The sequence below is a fragment of the Leucopleurus acutus genome (assembly GCF_964270905.1).
Source record: "Leucopleurus acutus genome assembly, chromosome: 8".
In the NCBI taxonomy this organism is placed as follows: Eukaryota; Metazoa; Chordata; class Mammalia; order Artiodactyla; family Delphinidae; genus Leucopleurus; species Leucopleurus acutus.
The window spans coordinates 73243948-73263589 of record NC_139151.1 but is presented as its reverse complement, the minus strand read 5'-3'; the positions used below and the strand labels follow the sequence as shown (position 1 = coordinate 73263589).

At 46.5% G+C, this 19642-nt stretch overlaps 1 protein-coding gene and 1 pseudogene across 4 annotated transcripts in view; one reads left to right on the top strand and one right to left on the bottom strand.

The window, feature by feature from the left end:
• The window catches only part of NAV2 (neuron navigator 2), a gene marked incomplete at its 5' end in the record, with an annotated part of 757282 nt that overhangs the window by 229254 nt on the left and 508386 nt on the right, over window positions 1-19642 (bottom strand). For all 3 annotated transcript variants that reach the window (XM_082845354.1, XM_082845352.1, XM_082845353.1), the window contains one exon: window positions 5162-5234. In XM_082845354.1, coding sequence (XP_082701480.1) covers window positions 5162-5234 — 73 coding nt within the window. The remainder of the gene's footprint in view (window positions 1-5161; window positions 5235-19642) is intronic.
• On the top strand, window positions 258-1317 carry LOC309965005 (26S proteasome non-ATPase regulatory subunit 9-like; annotated as a pseudogene). Its single transcript has one exon. The product of its transcript is annotated as a 26S proteasome non-ATPase regulatory subunit 9-like (transcript).

The following is a 19642-nucleotide window of genomic DNA, read 5'->3' as shown; positions in this document are numbered from 1 at the left end:
GGGCAGGCTGAGGCCCAAGCTCACAGGACTCTGGCAGGTCTCCAGGAGCAAGCGGATGGGTCCAATCTTGGGGAACACGCAGGGGACAGGAAAAGCCCCAAACCAGCAGCATCTCCACGGGGCTCACCTGGGCCTGCAGCCCCTGCTCGCAGGCATCAGCCGTCTGTGCCCTGGAACAAAGGCTCCCTGTGGCTCTCTTGCAGGGAGGCCAGGACAGGGCCTGAGCTGCTGAGCTGCTTCAAGGACAGGTGCACACACCCTCCCGGGTTCCAAACCTGGCTTTAGTCCCTGGGAAAGGGTGGAGATGTGCCTATGAGGCTTTCCAACCGCGGATTTTTTTTTTTTTTTTAAATCAGAGGAGGAGCCTCAGGGCAATCAATCATCTTCAAAAGGAAAACAAAGAGCATTAAAATTACATGATTTCTCTCGGGTGTCCACGGTCGGGAAACCGGCAGTCCGGGCTCCTGGGCCGAGGTTCACGATGTCGGAGAAGGAAACGAGGCAGAGCGGAGGCTCCCCGGAGGCCAGCGGGGTGACTGTCAGCGACATACAGGAACTGATACGGCGCAAGGAGGAGATCGAGGCGCAAATCAAAGCCAATTACGACGTGCTGGAGAGCCAAAAAGGCATCGGGATGAACGAGCCACTGGTGGACTGCGAGGGCTACCCCCGGGCAGATGTGGACCTGTACCAAGTCCGAACCGCAAGGCACAACATCGTCTGCTTGCAGAACGATCACAAGTCGGTGACGAAGCAGGTGGAGGAGGCCCTGCACCAGCTGCACGCTCGCGACAAGGAGAAGCAGGCCCGGGACCTGGCCGAGGCCCGCAGGGAGGCCATGAGCCACGGCCTGGGCCAGAGCCAGGACCTCAGCCCTGCTCAGCCTTCGCCACAGCAAACAGCATCAGCCCCGGCTCCCCTGCCAGCATCGCAGGTCTGCAAGGTGGATGACGAGATAGTGGAATTTGGCTCTGTGAACACCCAAACCTTCAAGTCCCTGCAGAACATTGGCAGTGTGGTCCAGCACAGTGAGGGGAAGGCCCTGAACGCGACAGCGAACGGCAGAGGGGAGAAATACCAGCTTAGACTCGTGCCAACACGCTGGGCGGGAAAAGGACTGCTGGGCTGCAACATTATTCCTTTGCAAAGATGATTGTCCCTGGGGAACAGAAACAGGAAAGCATATCCCCTTGCCCCAGACTTGGGTCTAGTGGGCATTTCCTCCTCCTCTTCTCTTCCTGAAGCTCAAGGATCTGGAAGAGGCTGGGAGCCTGAACTTCTAGGTGGCGGAAACGCTGTGGCCTCCCAGTGTGATCTCTTGGGATTAACACGTTGTTAAAAACTTGATCTGTGTGTAGCATCTTTTGCAAATTAGGCCACGGCCCTAAATGGGAATCCTGTGGGCTGTGAGCAAGTGGGCGGGAGTTACTCTGGTAGGTGCTGATGCGACTTTATTCTTCTAGAAATGTTGTTTTTTCCCCCAAATAAACAGTTTTACAGTGTTAAAAAAAAATACATGATTTCTTTAAACACTATAATGATTTTCTAGTAGTTATGGGGGTGGTTAGAAGTGTAGATAGTGGTGAGCAGTATAAAATACCAGGACTTGCATCAGCAGATGTGAGTAGCTTGATCACTGCTGACTCTGTGGGCCTCCCTTTTGCCACATGGAACAATCTCTGTGGGCCATAGTCTCCTCATCTGTAAGATGGGGTAATACGAATACTGATCTCGGAAGGTTGCTGTGGGGGATTAAATAGGATATAAACTAAAATGTGTACAACACTTAGCCCGGTGACTGCACATGGCGGGTCCTCAATACATGATTTCCACTCCTATAACTTAACAGTACGTCAAATGGAGGTACTTCCTGTAGCCCTGAAATTGTGAATAAGGCCCATTTGAGGAAAACAGGCTCCAAGTACCCTTGCTTTGTAAGTTCAAGGAACTGACAGAAGTTGGGACCAGTCACCCTCCCACGAGAGAGCACTAGTCCAGAATTAGTCTTACAACCAAAGACCACCATCACCAGCCTCTACCCACCGCACCCAGAATCAATACAAGAAGATCCTGATGAGAGAATGTCACTGAGGTTGGGCGTGGGTGGTCACGACTGATGATCACAGAGACAGGATATCTCCTCCCCTCACCAAGGAACAGGACAGTGGGGTCCTGGCACTCCTTGAAGCCGAGGGAGTAGAGGCTTCAAGAGAATAACTCCAGGTGGTGGTGGTGGTGTTCTAGTGCCCAGCTGGGACACCTGCTTAGCAGGGACCTGGCAGATCTGCCTGTTTGCCACCGAAGCTGGGGAGAAAGAGCTGGAGAGAGATTGTATGGCGGGGACTTCCAGGTGGCAGGAGGCCTGTTCCATCACTACAGGTGGAAGGCAGAGCCCACACATTCCTGCTGCTCTATGGTGGGTAACGCAGGGACTGTGAGACTGAGGCCTACGGCCTTACCAGGACCACCTTAGTGTGGGGACGAAGAGGGGCCTGAATCAGGGGGATGGAATGTGACTGCTACCAGCTGGGGGTGAGCTAGAAGAGCGGTCAAATCTCACAAGAGACTACTGAGACCCTGGGAGCAGCGTGGGAGTGAGTGCTGGTCAGCAGGGCATACAGAGACCCCCAGTGGGGACAGTGGCAATCATGGCCCACCAAGAGGAGGGCAGCAACTTCACCACCAGCAGAACTCGGCTGCCTCTGCTGCTGCCCCAATCCTGGAGGCTCAGGCACAGGAACGAGGGAAGGGAAAGGAGGTCAAGTCATCACACCCCCCAGACCCCCTCAACCTTCCAAAGCCACCTGCACTGGGGGGCACCGGGGAAAAGAGCTTTGAGTCTGAGACTGAAGTTTAAAAATGAACAAGACTGAGTCTTAAGTACTGACATAAACTGTTCTAATAACTGCACAAGACTGAAGAGAATGGGTCCTGGCCCAGGTATCATTAAATGAGTCTCAACCAAGCAGGAAAGACGGGGGTCAACATAGCACGGGTGGGGGCAGTTACTGAAAAACTTACTTCATGGTTATACCCCAGTGACTGATTCCTCAACACACGGGTTCCAGTCTGCTCTTCTCTGCTCAGACTCACAAGGGCCACATCCCACCACCGACCAGGGGGCTGGGGCTGAGTCTGTCTGCACCATATGCCTTCATGGGCTGCCCAGCATCTTCCGAGACAGTGTTCCATCCAACAAAGGTTCTAGATCTTTTTTTGATTTCTTTCACCCGTACATGGCCCACATTTTATCCATCTGCCTTCCCCAAAGACACCATGAACAGGAGCTCCGAAATCACAGACCTGGGTTCCAATCCTGGCCCTGCCACTCACTCACTGCGGGCTTCATAACTTCTTCCAGGGAAAATTTCCTCATCTGTAAACTCAGCATATTATAAATTCCAACGTCAGTTGTGAGAGCTGGAGCTGATGCAGATAAAAGCCTTCAAAGCACAGTTGGTACTTATTCATTCAACAAATATTTGTTGAGTAGATTCTCTACGCCTTAAGGTATAGAGAAGATGGGGCAGGGGAGAGACAGGACAGGCAGAAGGCAGGACAATGGGTAGACAGATGGCAGGGTGGCCAGGGTCACCTCCAGGCCACATGAGATGAAGCTGGCCTACAGAGTCTGCATCCCCTGGAGCCCTTTCTGCTAAGCGTGACTTGTAGGAGAGAAGCCCCTGCAGATGCTCTGCTGCGGGTGGGGTGCACAGGCCCGGGATCCAATCATGCCCAGGACCTAGGAGGAAGGTGTGCCTGCCACTTCCACCAGCACGAGAACTCTCTACCAGGAGGAAGCAACGTGTTCCTTGGAATAGAAATTTGCATCTCCCTACCTCTCCATGGAAACACCAACACCAACCCCTCACTCCCCAGCGATGCGCATGCCACATGCCATTCAGCCTAGATCTCATCCCCCGGAGGAGGAGGGCCCATAGCCCAGAGCAAAGGAATCCTCCACGGACCCTTCTCTCAGAGCTGAGATTAAGGCTGACCACCGAAAGCTGCCTCAGAGACCTCTGGAAGCAGTGTGACCATGTCTGACCCGGGGCAGCCCCAGCCTGTTAGAGGTCCCACTTGGGGAATTCCGTGCAGAGACACGAGACACCAATAGCGGCCGCCTACCCGCAACACTGGAAGAGACTACAGTCCAGAAACACAGCCAGGAAAACCAAGCTTTCACCACACAGCAGAGCAAAGGCAAGGAACAGGCCCCAAAAGGATCACGCTTGCAAACCTACGCTACACTGGGCTGCGTCCTTCCGCACCGCTCCCCGCCTCCCCAACACTGACTACCAGAGTCAATGCTAACCAGCAACTCTGCAAAACGCGCCCAGGATAGGGAAAGGTGGTGTCATCTGAGGCCCATGCTGCTCTACCTGTTCTGGGAAACCTGGAGGAGGTGCAGCCTAATGAGTTTGGGAGGATGCCGGGGCCTATGGCCGCTCGGGAGCTAGCAGCTGCTTGTATTTACAAACAGGAAAGAGACAGAGCAAGTTTCCAGAGTGAGCTGTTGCCCGAGGAAGCTGAGAATTCAGACCGGCCATCTCCAGACCAGCACCTAATGAACAGCGAACCACCAGCCGACGCTAATGTGCTAATTAGCCACAAAACTGGAGTTAATGAAAAGCTAATCACGATGTCAAGATGGAGCACCTCATTAATAAATCACATGCTTTTTTGGGGGGTGGGGGGAGCTAGGAAAAGTGCCGCTTCTTCTAATAAAATTAAGAGAGAAGGATTAGGCATTTTTCCCTGGGAACTTGCACAGTTTAAGTATGCTCCGTGGTTAAGTGTTCTCCCTCCCACAGATAAGGCTTGGCTTGATCATGAACTAAATTGCCGGTCGCATGAATAAAGTCGGTGCTGTTTGATGAAGCCCTTCTCAAAGAGAAGCAGCTCCGTCTCCACTGCTCCCTCCGTGTCTTGCCGACAAGGCTGGCACAGCTGGATCGGCACTCTCAGAGATCCCTTAGGTTGTCCAAAAGTTGGCATCCTCAAGTGCAGACAAGCATGGAGTGGCCTCAAAACCCGAAAGAGACAAAACCGGAGAAGCCCACCAGCACCCCTTGGCTTAACTCTAAAAACGTCATCAATAGGTAACAGGTGGGCATTTCGAACGATAAAGGGCAGCTTTATGACAAGTGCTCAGACTCACCTTCTGCAGACAGCCCCTGGATGTTTATTCCCTTAGCCGCCAGGAAATTCAAGCAGGCATCTATGTTTTCAATCTGGGGGGGGAAAAAAAACCAATATACACTCAATAAATGTTCAGTCTTCTCCAGAGCCATCTCTTATTAGGAACAAAAGTCTATGTCAGCGAGAGGGTTCATTGTGCGTTTGCTAAGGTTCTCAAAGAGGAAAAAATGACCTGAAAACACCGGACGGATAGATGGAGGTAGGTCAGCACTCTCCTCTGTCTGTACTTGCACAGGAAAAGGCTACCTAATATCCCAACCACACGCAGCGCCAAAAGTCAAGGCCTTGGATTGCTCACGGCTGCCAAAAATAACCAGGGTGGAATTGGAGCTCTCGTGTTGATCACTGTCACCAGTGCTATGCTCAACACTTGAGCAGCTGCCAGAAACACAGAGGTGGGGACAAGCTTAGGAGACCCTTCCACCTACCAGCAGCTGGGAGAGACTTCCCAGCCCCCGAGGAGGTGGGCAGTTAAGCATAAAAAGAGTGAATGGGCGTCTCAGCAGGAATCTGGGTAGTGTTTACTCACAAAATTCTCAGGATGGCAGGCATCGCAGAGGACGGGGAGAGCTGCAAACTCACCGAACCTCTCTGTCCTCTGTGTTTTCTGTGGCAGAAGGGACCCGACCCCACCAGGGTCTGGGAGGCCTCCCAGGCTTTCCAGGGCTGATGCCACGGCCAAGGGCAAGCTCACGTCCAGCCCTCAGGAAGGAGCAGTTAGATCATTCCCAAAGGTCTGATTTGCCTTCAGTTGTCAGGGCTAATTATTTTTTGGTCTACAGGAAACTGTTCGGGCTCGATTCATGTCAACGGTGACCAAAAATAAGAGAAACTGCCTTGGACTTGGCACAGGGAACTTGGGATTTCACACGGCTTGCATTTCACAGCGGAGATCTTCCTCACCTCCGCAACCCCTCAGCCCCCGCCCGACTTCCCAGGCTCCAGCCACACGCTTATGAACTCCAACCAGTATTTGACCCATGGGGTTTGTTGTGAACTCATAAATGACTCTCTTTCACAGCGTACATGTGACCCTTCTCCCTCCCCTCCCCCAAGCAATATCCTGATGGTTCCTTCAGAGCCACAGAGTGAAGTGTCTCCCTTTTACGAGCTCTCATTTGAGTACAGTCTGGCTCCAAGGCAGTCTTCCTGAAGTTCATGTCCACCCTCCCCTGATGTCTGGCATTCTCCTTCTCTGCTCCCGGTCTTCACAGCTTCCAAACACGTTAAATTAAGCTCAGGGACACCTGAATAAAACTGCATCCATTCTAAAAGAATCCGCTCAACCCTGAGCTTGAGGTCACTCCATCCTCACAGTTTTTAGCTCAGGTTCCCAATCTCTTTCCCAGCTAACAGCTCACCTTCCAGGGTCTTCATCTGGGAGGCATTTTTTCATCTCTAAGAAAAGGGGTAGAATGCAATTTCCTACCAACGAAACAAATGCCGATGCTACACGTTATGCCTGCCACCATCGCAGAAAATCGTTTCTTACACAGAGGGAGGAAAAATGAGATGGCTTTAAACTCTCCTTTCTTCTTTCCGGCGCAGGATGACTGACAGTGACAACCAAGTGCTACCACCTTGGAGGGAAGGGGGGCGAGGGGGAGGACGAAGAAGGAAGAGAATGGCTGGGAGGACCCTGTGCAAGGTGTTTTGGAGCAATCGGCTTCCATGTAGAAGTGTAATAAACATCATCTCTCTAAATGTTATTGCACTCTATTACAAAACCCTGCTTTTGAGAAAATACCAATCCTTATTTCATGATATCGTATACAGTGGTAATAGACCAAAACCATTCAAAAGGATTTGTGGCCTCTACACAAAGGCACTAGTATTGGAATCACAGTAAACTTACAAAATTCCTCTTCTACCGCTTGTCTCTTCCTATAATCCTATCCTACTTTTTTTTTTTTTTGGTGTGTATGTGTTTTTATTGTTTATCTATTTTTTTTAAATTTATTTTATTGAAGTATAACCGATTTACAATATTGTGCTCATTTCTCTGTACAGCAAAGTGATTCAGTTATATATACATTCTTTTCCATTATGGTTTATCACAGGATACTGAATACAGTACCCTGAGCTATACAGGACCCTACCCTACTTCTTCTAATATAATATCTTACACGTGGCTCTGAAGGGAGGCTTTGGCAATTATGACCCCATAGCAAATGAGAAGAGAAATCTGACCACCCCTGAATCTGTTCATGCAAAATCAAAAATAGTGCACTTGGTATTGATATTTATCCTGGGAAGTGTCATGTAGGTGGGCTGACACGGGTAGGTTTAGTTTTTCAGCAACAGTGTGGCAGTGTGACACTAAATACAAAAAAAGGGACACCTGCCAACATATGCAAGAAAAGCACTGCTCTACTAACACTGCAGTTCTATAGAATTTTCCCTCCAAGGAGCATGAAGTACGTTTCCTTGTCACATCTATGGAGCATTTGATGTATGTAGCACCATTTAAAGTCCATGGTAGGACTTCCCTGGTAGAGCAGTGGTTAAGAATCCGCCTGCCAATGCAGGGGCCACGGGTTCGATCCCTGGTCTGGGAAGATCCCACGTGCTGCAGAGCAACTAAGCCTGTGTGCCACAACTACTGAGCCTGCGCTCTAGAGCCCATGCTCCACAACTACTGAGCCTGTGTGCCACAACTACTGAGCCTGCGCTCTAGAGAGCCCACGTGCCACGACTACTGAGCCCGTGTGCCACAACTACTGAGCCTGTGCTCTAGAGTCCATGCGCCACAAATACTGAGCCTGCGAGCCACAACTACTGAAGCCTGCACGCCTAGAGCCTGTGCTCCACAACAAAAGAATCCACTGCAATGAGAAGCCCACGCACCGCAACGAAGAGTAGCCCTGGCTCGACGCAACTAGAGAAAGCCCGCGGGCAGCAATGAAGACCCAACGCAGCCAAAAATAAATAAATAATTAAAAAATAATAAATTAAAAAAAATAAAGTCCACGGCAATTTCTTCTTGCAAGGCTACCCTTGGTACATTTCAATTCACCCATGGGGCTTTCTTTTTAAATGTTAAATTCTGTTAAGGGGAGAAATAATTATAAACAGGTTACCTAGAATATTTCCTCTCTTGTTGATTTTTGTTACAGTCCTATCATTCTGTCAACCAATTTCATAATTTTGATCAATAGTTCTTTGCTGAGTAAGGGAGACTGGGAAAGGAAGAAGATTTTGCCCCCCAGGGGGCATGTGGCCACATTTTGGGTTGTCACAACACTGAGGGAAGCTGACATCTAGTGAGCAGAGGCCAAGGATGCTGCTGAACACCCTACAGGGCACACATCAGTTCCCTCCCAACAAAGAAGTATCCAACCCCAAACGTCAGCAGTGCCAAGGGTGAGCAACCTGAGGGATGTGATTCTTTCAATCACTCAATCAACATCATTGTGCGGATGTCTGTTCTGTGCCAGGCATCGTGCTCGATTCTTTTGACAGTGTTGGTCGAGTCTTCCCCCAAGTCCAGGAGCCCACATTTACATAATCCTTCTCTTTAGGGCCCACAGAGCCACTCGACATACACCCCCTGACTCCCGTCCATTTCCAGGAGAATCAGAGCATATACACAAGGGAAGCACTAGGATCTCCCTACATTAGGTGAAGGAGGAGACCTAAGGGCACTAGGAATGCTTTCTCCTAACGAGGAGATGAAACGGGGGACGCTATCCAGATGGCCAGATTGCACTCCCAGAAAATGTAAAACCTGAAAATAAGAACTTGGGTCGTCACTTAAAAGACGATTCATAAGCCCATCAAGAGCCTTGAATTTTTTCCCCTCTACCATGAATTCTCAGCTCACAGAGGAGTTCAAAAAACATTCCTCAAGTTTCAAATCCACTGCTTAATAATGTTCCATTAAGGCTAAAAATCACTCCCGACAAGGCGGCCGAGACCCACGCTCTTTTCATCTGCACCCCAGGAAGGGCACGGGGCTGGGAAGCAGCATAGGGTCAGATGTGGATTCCAACCTCCCGCTTCACTTGGAATGAGATCAGAAGAGGAGAATGTTTCTTTGATCCACGCTCTCTTGTGATTCCAATTCACCTTAAGGTTTTCTTATAAATACTGTTCAGGTAAACAATCCATCCTCCAGTACGACTGAGGTTGCAAACTCCCCCCACATCCCTGGAGGGGACAGGACGGTGGCAGGACCCTGGGGCACTCAGCACAGCACAGTGCGGCCCTAGAGCCCATCTTTAACGAGGCTCATGGCTCATATGGGATCCAGACACGCAGTGCAAGATGAGGATAGGATCCTGTTAAAGTTGAGAGGCAGAGTGAAGGAAAAGACTCTTCACCAGCAAAGTATGTAAATACAACGAAAGTTGTTCATTAACACATAGCGGCCAATATAAACTACTTTCCAAAATTAGCTGAAAAAAAATCTGTGCGAAGTCTGACATTCCAGTGTTGCTGATGGGTGGGGAGGGGCCCTGGGTGAGAAGGCTGTTGTAGTTGTTGCCATAGAAATGGGTCCAAGAACTCTGGAATCAAGCTCCTGGAGTTTACTAGCTGGGGTAGAGGCAGGAAGCTGAGAAGGGGGACCAGAACACCGGAGACCCTGGAAGCAGAAAGCAGCTGGATGGAGGAGTGGGCGGAGTAAGGGGACAAACCAAGACCAAGATGTACTTCCCAGAGTTTCCCTTTGTTTGGGGCCATATGTGGCCTCAACCCTGTGTGGTCCATGAACATCCAAGAGAGACAGGCTGCAATTAAGCCTTTCTCCCACTCTCAGCCAGGCTCTCCATTCCAAAGTGGAATAGCTTCTCAACAGTCTCTAAACTTTAGACCTGCAGGGCAACTTCCATGGACCATGTATGTTGTCGCCTATGTCTCCCACATCCAGAAATACATCCCCAAACAGGCCAGGCACAGAGCAAGGAAAATCAAAACAAATGGCAAACAACTGGAAAGAGAAAGGAGGGGGGGATCGGAGGCAAATGGAAAACTTCACATTTCAATCATGATTAAGGCTGGACTGGGTCTCATGATAACATAAAATATGCAAACCTCAGAAGCACTGCTGTATATCTCCTCGGTAGCTTAGAGACTGATCAAATACCATCTGTTGTGGCAGTTGTCATGGTAGCATTTTTCTCTGAATACCAGTGTAGCTGAGTGCAAAGCGCATGAAAATGATTAATGCAGACGAAGACCATCTCTACCGGCACTATCGCAGCCCAGGGGAAGATGGGGCTCTGGGCGTAATGAGTAAATGGGGTGCTAGTTTTTATGAGTTCAGAGTTTGTCACCGCACCCCTTGAAGGTCTCCTTCCTGAGAAGATGAAATTGGAAGGGAGACAAACAGATGCTGCATTAAAGTCAGGCATGGTCACAGCCATTTTTAAAAAATCATGAAACGCCTAGAGCTTAAGTAGCGGGAGACCTAGACCCCAGACAAGGCTGAGCGAGAACGTGCAAGTTCTAGGGACAGTAAAAGCACAGGGTAGCTTCTTCTTGAGCCTCTTAACAACACAAACAACTTCCTCCCAGAAGTGTGTGTGATCTTCACACCTGATATTGCTACTTGTCAACAAAAACAATTATCATTCATTCATTCATTCATTTATCCATTTCTTCATCCATATTTACGGAGCACCTTCTGGGTGTTAGGAAATGTGTTGGTACGGGGTATACAGGGGTGAATAAAAGAGACATAATCCCTGACCTCTAGAACCTACAGTCTAGTGTAGGGGAACTGGCACTAGATAACCAGGACACCAATAGCATCCGTCATGTACTAAAGGACAGGATCTAGCCTGGGGGGATGGGGAGTCAGGTAAGAATTTAAGGAAGAGATAGCACGTTGGTCCACAGAGACAGGGCTTTTTGTCTGTTCTGTTCACTGGTGTAGCTCCAAGCACCTAGAAGAGCATGGGGAGCATGGTAGGTACTCGAAAACGTTTGTCGACTGAAGGGAAATTTTTTTTTTTTTTTTTTTTTTGGTACGTGGGCCTCTCACTGTTGTGGCCTCTCCCATTGCAGAGCACAGGCTCCGGACGCGCAGGCTCAGCGGCCATGGCTCACGGGCCCAGCCGCTCCGCGGCACGTGGGAGCTTCCCGGACCGGGGCACGAACCCATGTCCCCTGCATCGGCAGGCGGACTCTCAACCACTGCGCCACCAGGGAAGCCCAACTGAAGGGAAATTTGAGCTGAGACGTAAGAGTGAGCTGGGCACCGAGAGTGGGGAAGAGAAGAACATCCCCATCGCAGGGGAACTCAGGCTGGAAAGCTTTCATGCAGGATGCAGCCCAGCATATTCTGAGAACCGAAAGAGCTGGAATGACTGGAGGCCAGTGAGCAAAGGAGAAAAGCAATGAGAGAGGACACACAGCAAAAGCAGAGTGCTGGGCCATATTCAGGAGCTGATGTGGAAAAGGAGAGAAGGGAGAGGTCCTTCCTGTTCTTAAGGAAGCCTTGATACTCCGTTACCATGGCAACAGGAGCCAGGCCAAGCCCTCTGGTCTGAAAGCTGCAGGATGGGCTATGTTGTGTTAGGGATGGATCAACTAGTGCCTTCAAGGTGGGGCTCCAGTGACATCCAGGCTGGGCACCGAGACAGGGAGGGATGGGAAGGGTAGGGCAGCATCTGTGGTCACATGTACTAGGAAGTCTGTTTCCTATCTAACAAGCCTCCATGCTCTCCTGACACTCCTTCCCCTGACACTTTCCAAAAATAAAAATAGAATAGAAGAAAAAAATAAAAACAAGAAATCCAACCATGAAACGAAGCCAAAATGTCCTTTGGGGAACTGCCCTCCGAAATGCCCGTCTCACCAGTGTTGCCTTTCTGCTCTGCATTCCTAGGGACCACGACCTGATGCATGATTTTCCAGCCTCACTTTTTTCTCTCCCTATGTCAGTGTTGGGGTCCAGCAGCATCATATGGTCACTTACATGGTCATGGGTCACAGTATGGTCCGGGAGATGCACATCACCACAGGACAGAGCAGGCAGGGCCCAGACACTGTAGTTTTAATTTTAGAAGGGGACCCCAGAAAAAGGGAAATGTATGCTGGTGCTTCAAATCCGCCCAGGTGGGGAAGCATTCAGGAACATCTTTCCTTGTAAGCCCCACATGCTGCTGCTTACTTGACAGACACAGAAAGCCATCTTTGGCCGGTAGTACAAGGGGCTCCGTACCTTCTGTCCAAGCTCTGGCCATTCAAGCATCAAAGATTTCAGCAAGTCATCTCTAGCTCTCTTGGTGGCTTTGAAACAGAAAGCTTGAGAACGTGGGACTCGGGGGCCGGATGGAGCTTGAGTCCCTCTGTCAGACTGTTTCCTGTGGTGCTTTAATGCCTTGCCCAACTCCTTCCTTTAATTTGGCAATGTTATCCTCCTTATCTTTTATGATATTTATAACTTAGGCTTTCCAAGATGTTGTCAAGAATTCCTTTTTAGAAAAATTTTATAGGAGTCTCTCTGCTGTTACAGCAAATGGGTAAGTCCATATGGATACAAAAAAAGTCTCTCTAGAGGAGAAAAAAAATGCAAAACAAGAATCTCAAATTCCTCCAGCGACTATCTTCTTCCACCTTGCTTCCTACTGCCTAGAATGTTTCATCTCCCTATTATTTCCTGACTTCTTGATTTTTCCCTTGAAACAAAGAGAGAGACCTGGAAGGGGAGCTGTGGCTAACTTCTCAAAGCCAGTCCTCACTCTGGAGGCTCCCAGAATAGAGGCCTACAGTTGAACTCTGCAGAGTACCTGCTTTTGGATACAGCAGTCCTTCTGAGGGTGAAAACTCCTCAGGGGAACAGCATCATTGGAAAGGCCCAAAGGATGCCTCTGTGCGTGTTCGTTCAGCACAGCATTCTGCACGTCATTTCTCCTCCTACAATTTCAGAGTAATGATCCCAAACGTCCTAGCGCTCCCAAAAGGGATTATTCCAAGTGGAGGCCTCCATTAGGAGCTGACACAGATGCTAAAAGGGGAGTGATCAGGGCTAAACAGTGATATTTACAGGATAACAAAGGCTTTGGGGTCAGACAGATCTGGGTTCAAATCCTGATTCTGCCATTTACTGAATTATGATCATCAGCAATTTAACCTGATTAGTGACCTCATCTGTAAAATGGGCGTTATAACACCTACCACTCAGGGTGGTGGTGGTTATCGAATGAGAGGATATGTGTGTGGTACTTAGTAGGTGCCCAATAACTGGCAGTTTTTGTTACTGTGTTGTCAATTCTGATATGAATGTCCCTGGTCAATAGTGCTCAGGCCACGACGTGCTCAAAGCTGTGTCTGGGGTCGGCCTCTGGCAAAACAGAGAATTAAACGAGCTTATCTGGTCTGCCTTCCATTCCCCTCCTGGGTTTTCCTCTCCATCACCTGATGTGCAACCCCGCTCTTGAAAAGATGCTGATAAACCAATTCACACCAAGGCAGAAGGGCCTGCTACTAGCCTCCCAACATGTCACCTCTCCCGGAGGTACTTGTATTCCACCACAATTATTAAGGAACAGTATAAATTGATACAGATATTGAACTCCACACTAGATTCTGGTTCCCTTAGAAACTACCCACAAAATCCTAAGAAAATTATTAACTGCTTCAAGCCTCAAATTCATCACCTGTAATACAGGAATGCTGCTAACTATCTCATAGCATTACTGAAGAGTACATGAGATGACATATGTCAAGAGTCTAGTGGTAACTCACACAGACCTTTAAAAAGGCTCTTCGCAGCTAACACCTATCCTTCTCAAACTCTTCCAAAATATAGCAGAGGGAGGAACACTCCCAAATTCATTCTACAAGGCCACCATCACCCTGATACCAAAACCAGACAAAAATGTCACAAAAAAAGAAAACTACAGGCCAGTATCTCTGATGAACATAGATGCAAAAATCCTCAACAAAATACTAGCCAACAGAATCCAACAGCACATTAAAAGGATCATCCACCATGATCAAGCGGGGTTTATTCCAGGAATGCAAGGATTCTTCAATATATGCAAATCAATCAATGTGATACAGCATATTAACAAATTGAAGGAGAAAAACCGTATGATAATCTCAAGAGATGCAGAAAAAGCTTTTGACAAAATTCAATACCCATTTATGATAAAAACTCTCCAGAAAGTAGGTAAAGAGGGAACCTACCTCAACATAATAAAGGCCATATATGACAAACCCACAGCCAACATCATTCTCAATGGTGAAAAACTGAAACCATTTCTTCTAAGACAGGAACAAGACAAGGTTGCCCACTCTCACCACTATTATTCAGCATAGTTTTGGTAGTTTTAGCTACATCAATCAGAGAAGAAAAAGAAATAAAAGGAATCCAAGTCAGAAAAGAAGTAAAACTGTCACTGTTTACAGATGACATGATACTATACATAGAGAATCCTAAAGATGCTACCAGAAAATAACTAGGACTAATCAATGAATTTGGTAGAGTAGCAGGATACAAAATTAATGCACAGAAATCTCTGGCATTCCTATACACTAATGATGAAAAATCTGAAAGAGAAATTAAGGAAACACTCCCATTTACCACTGCAATAAAAAGAATAAAATACCTAGGAATAAACCTACCTAGGGAGACAAAAGACCTGTATGCAGAAAAGTATAAGACACTGATGAAAGAAATTAAAGATGATACAAACAGATGGAGAGATATACCACGTTCTTGGATTGGAAGAATCAATATTGTGAAAATGACTATACTACCCAAAGCAATCTACAGATTCAATGCAATTACTGTCAAACTACCAATGGCAATTTTTACAGAACTAGAACAAAAAATCTTAAAATCTGTATGGAGACACAAGAGACCCCAAATAGCCAAAGCAGTTTTGAGGGAAAAAAACGGAGCTGGAGGAATCAGACTCCCTGACTTCAGACTATACTACAAAGCTACAGTAATCAAGACAATATGGTACTGGCACAAAAACAGAAATATAGATCAATGGAACAGGACAGAAAGCCCAGAGATAAACTCACTCACCTACGGCCAACTAATCTACGACATAGGAGGCAAGGATATACAATGGAAAAAAGACAGTCTCTTCAATAAGTGGTGCTGGGAAAACTGGACAGCTATATGTAAAAGAATGAAATTAGAACACTTCCTAACACATACACAAAAATAAACTCAAAATGGATTAAAGACCTAAATGTAAGGCCAGACACTATAAAACTCTTAGAGGAAAACATAGGCAGAACACTCTATGACATAAATCACAGCAAGATCCTTTGTGACCCATCTCTTAGGGAAATGGAAATAAAAACAAAAGTAAACAAATGGGACCTAATGAAACTTAAAAGCTTTTGCACAGCAAAGGAAACCATAAACAAGATGAAAGACAACCCTCTGAATGGGAGAAAATATTTGCAAACAAAACAACTGACAAAGGAGTAATCTCCAAAATATATAAGCAGCTCATGCAGCTCAATATCAAAAAAACAAACAACCCAATCCAAAAATGGGCAGAAGACCGAAATAGACATTTCTCCAAAGAAGATATACAGATTGCCAACAAACACATGAAAAGATGCTCAACATCACTAATCATTAGGGAAATGCAAATCAGAACTACAATGAGGTATCACCTCACACCAGTCAGAATGGCCATCATCAGAAAATCTACAAAGAATAAATGCTGGAGAGGGTGTGGAGAAAAGGGAACCCTCTTGCACTGTTGGTAGGAATGTAAATTGATACAGCCACTATGGAGAACAGTACGGAGGTTCCTTAAAAAACTAAAAATAGAACTACTATATGACCCAGCAATCCCACTCCTGGGCATATACCCTGAGAAAACCATAATTCAAAAAGAGACATGTACCACAATGTTCACTGCAGCACTATTTACAATAGCCAGGACATGGAAGCAACCTAAGTGTCCACTGACATATGAATGGATAAAGAAGATGTGGCACATATATACAATGCAATATTACTCAGCCATAAAAAGAAACGAAATTGAGTTATTTGTAGTGAGGTGGATGGACCTAGAGTCTGTCATACAGAGTGAAGTAAGTCAGAAAGAGAAAAACAAATACTGTATGCTAACATATATATATGGAATCTAAAAAAAATGCTTCTGATGAACCTAGGGGCAGGAAAGGAATAAAGACACAGACGTAGAGAATGGACTTGAGGACACGGGGAGGGGGAAGGGTAAACTGGGACGAAGTGAGAGAGTAACATTGACAAATATATACTACCAAATGTAAAATAAATAGCTAGTGGGAAGCAGCTGCATAGCACAGGGAGATCAGCTCCTGCTTTGTGACCACCTAGAGGGGTGGGATAAGGAGGGTGGGAGGGAGCTGCAAGAGGGAGGGGGTATGGGGATAAACATATGCATATAGCTGATTCACTTTGTTATACAGCAGAAACTAACACAACATTGTAAAGCAATTAAACTCCAATAAAGATGTTAAAAAGAAAAAAAAAAAAAAGCTCTTCACACAATCCCATAATGGCAGAGTAGTAGACACCCATGGCATCTTCTAAAAGCGAAAGATCATTTAGAATTGTGAGACATTCTGAGATCCACTAAATTATGACACTAGTACAGCCTCTCTATGAATGGGCTCCTTGAAGCTCGAATTCACTTTGTCCCTGTTGGAATCAGTATTTTCTATCTAAAAAGCTCTCAGGTCAAAGTCTCCTCTGCTAAGTTACACAGGAAACCCTACGCCTTAGACAAGTAGTTTTGTTAAGAAGAATCAAACATTTTTTTTTGCAGAAAACTTCTGGCTTCACCTACAGAGAAGGATACAAACTCAGATTCCAACTTCTAGACCCCAAACACACAGCTTGCCTCTTGAACGAATGGGGAAGAGCAGTGCTTGTCAGAGAATTTCACCCAGGGACGAACTGGGACTTGGCAGCCTCATTCATTCCTGGAAAAGTGATGATTGAGTATGTACTCTCTCCCAGGCCCTGCTCTAAGGGAAGGGGAAACAGTGGTGATGAGACAGTGTGGTCCTTCCCTTGTGGAAAAGACAGCCTCCTGAGCAAGCTTAGACGTTAAGCAAATATCATCCCACTAAACAAAGGTGATACAGGCTAACTTAGACCTATCAGCTCACCTACTGGAAAGCCTGACACTGACTCACTGGGATCTTTTTAGAAGGTCTGGGTGCTTTTTGTATTTTTGCCATATTTCCGTGCTTTAACCCATAAGCCACCACAAAGTCTTCAAGAGGCAGCAGAGCATAAATGCAAAATAAAGCGAAACAGCAGATCCCTGATACACCCCAAGAGTGCAGTAAATCCTCAGTTTTGGAGATACCACTAGAATCTATCATTTCACCCACAAAACCAACACATATAAAAGAACAGGGCAATGGGACACTTAATCTGTAGATGAAGGCCAAGAGTTATACACTTGGCTCACCAGCTTGGTGACCAGTTCCCTCACATCAGCCTGTAAAACTCAGTTTTGTGGCTCAGCCAACTTGCCAATGTCTGCAGCTTATGGTCCTTCCGGGTTGCTCATGAGTGACTGATCCGTGGATTCCTACCCCGCAATTCCAAGGATAGCATGATGTACCTAAGTGCAAGATGCCTCCTGGCTGCATCGATAACCAGGGAAGCAGAGCCAAGCAGGCACGTTTAGATGCTTTAATACTCAATTCAGGATCCTATAAGCCTTTGCTCTCTCACTGTGATGGTGGCCGGAAGGAAGCCAACTGTTCTATCATCCTCTCCTTGTATGTATCACCTGTAGTGTTCATTTCTGCAGGAGATTTAATTCAAAAATCGCTATTAAAAATATAAAAAAAGAAATGGCATATTTCGGAGTTCCCTGGTAATCCAGTGGTTAGGACTCCATGCTTTCACTGCAAGGGCCTGGGTTCAATCCCTGGTTGGGGAACTAAGACCCCACAAGCCATTCAGTGTGGGCAAAAAAAAAAAAAAAAAGAAAAAAAAATCACCATTGTTTACACTCTAATTCCAGATGCTGCTAACAATTACCATATGCCAGGCATAATACTAGGACCGTTCACATACATTACACTTCAATCCATTTTTTAATTTCAAAAGCTGTTTGTAGGTATAGCTAAAGAGTTGAGCCTGAATTATAGCCTCCTAGTGGACACTAATATAGAATTTGGGAGATTTTCCAAGCAGTACACAAAATACACCAAGACACTAGATTTGGCCAATAGTTTCAAATTCCAAAATCTGTGATCAAGGCAAAGAGCTACTTGCCAACCAAAAATTATATGAGATTAAAAGTAAGGAAGAATATCATCAAGAATTAAAGTGACTCTCAACTCTACTTACTGCCACAGCCAGAATGTCAGAGGTGTGGTCAAAGTCACTGAAAGAGGAGAACAAACAAGACAAGGAAGGTCTTTATTACAGGATATCCTTGAGATTCCCAAGGCTACAAGATGGTTAACGCACCTGTGAAGAAATAGTGACAATTCTTGTATATAATGCGAACCTGTTACTCATCCCATCCTTGTCAAGTATTCAGCTGAACCAGATAAAACTGCCATTTTTGTAGGTAAAAATGGTTACACACTGGCCATTTCATATGGTTCTACCTGTTATCAATACATTAGGAAGATGCTTCCCTCCAAAAGCTAAAATCATACTGCCAGGTAATCATAAAAATAGAGCACTCTATAGCCACTGAAAAACAAAGCATCTGTAAATTCTGAAACTCAGAATCAAATCTCTGCAAGTGTCTCTCAAAGGAGTTTCAAAAGACCGATGATGATACACTTTGATTTATATATATAAAGTCAGAAGAAACACCCCATTCACAAGCTAAGCCCTCAAAGGCCCTTTGCTTCAGTTCTAAGAATTTCTTCTGCACCATCCCCTGACAGAAGCAAAGTGGGGCAGGGCAAGACTTTCATTCCAAGCTGATTCATCTCAAAACTTCCCATAAAAGGCAAGCACTAGTCGTCCTTCACAGTAGTGAAGGGTAGCCCAGGTCACCTACCCTTCTCCTCTTGCCTTCCTGTTCCTTCAGGGGGAAGTGTGAGAAAGATGAGATTTTCGTCAGGTTCTGACACCCTATGCAACTCTACATGACTGTTACCACATTCGCACCAATGTGGGAATCTACTCCGTAGGAAAAGCCAACTCATGCCACAGGGTCGTGATCAGCATTGTGATGCCACCATCACAAAGAGGAAATTTTAAAAGGGGAGATGGAAATCAAGGATTTCCCAGGACCAGAGGTGAAGTCTGGGGAACCATAGGTTTCTCAGAGCTTCTTGGCTCTCTTTGAGCAAGGTACTTAATTTCCCCAAGCCTCGGTTTTCCTTTCAGTAAAATGGGGATAATTATCATTTTCTTATCCCTCCCAAGAAACTAATATTTACACTCTTAGAAAACACGAAACACTGGGCTAGATTCTTTTCTGTATATTATTATTTCAGTTATTTTTCACCTTTCAGTTAGATAAGTTAGCTTTTTTAATTT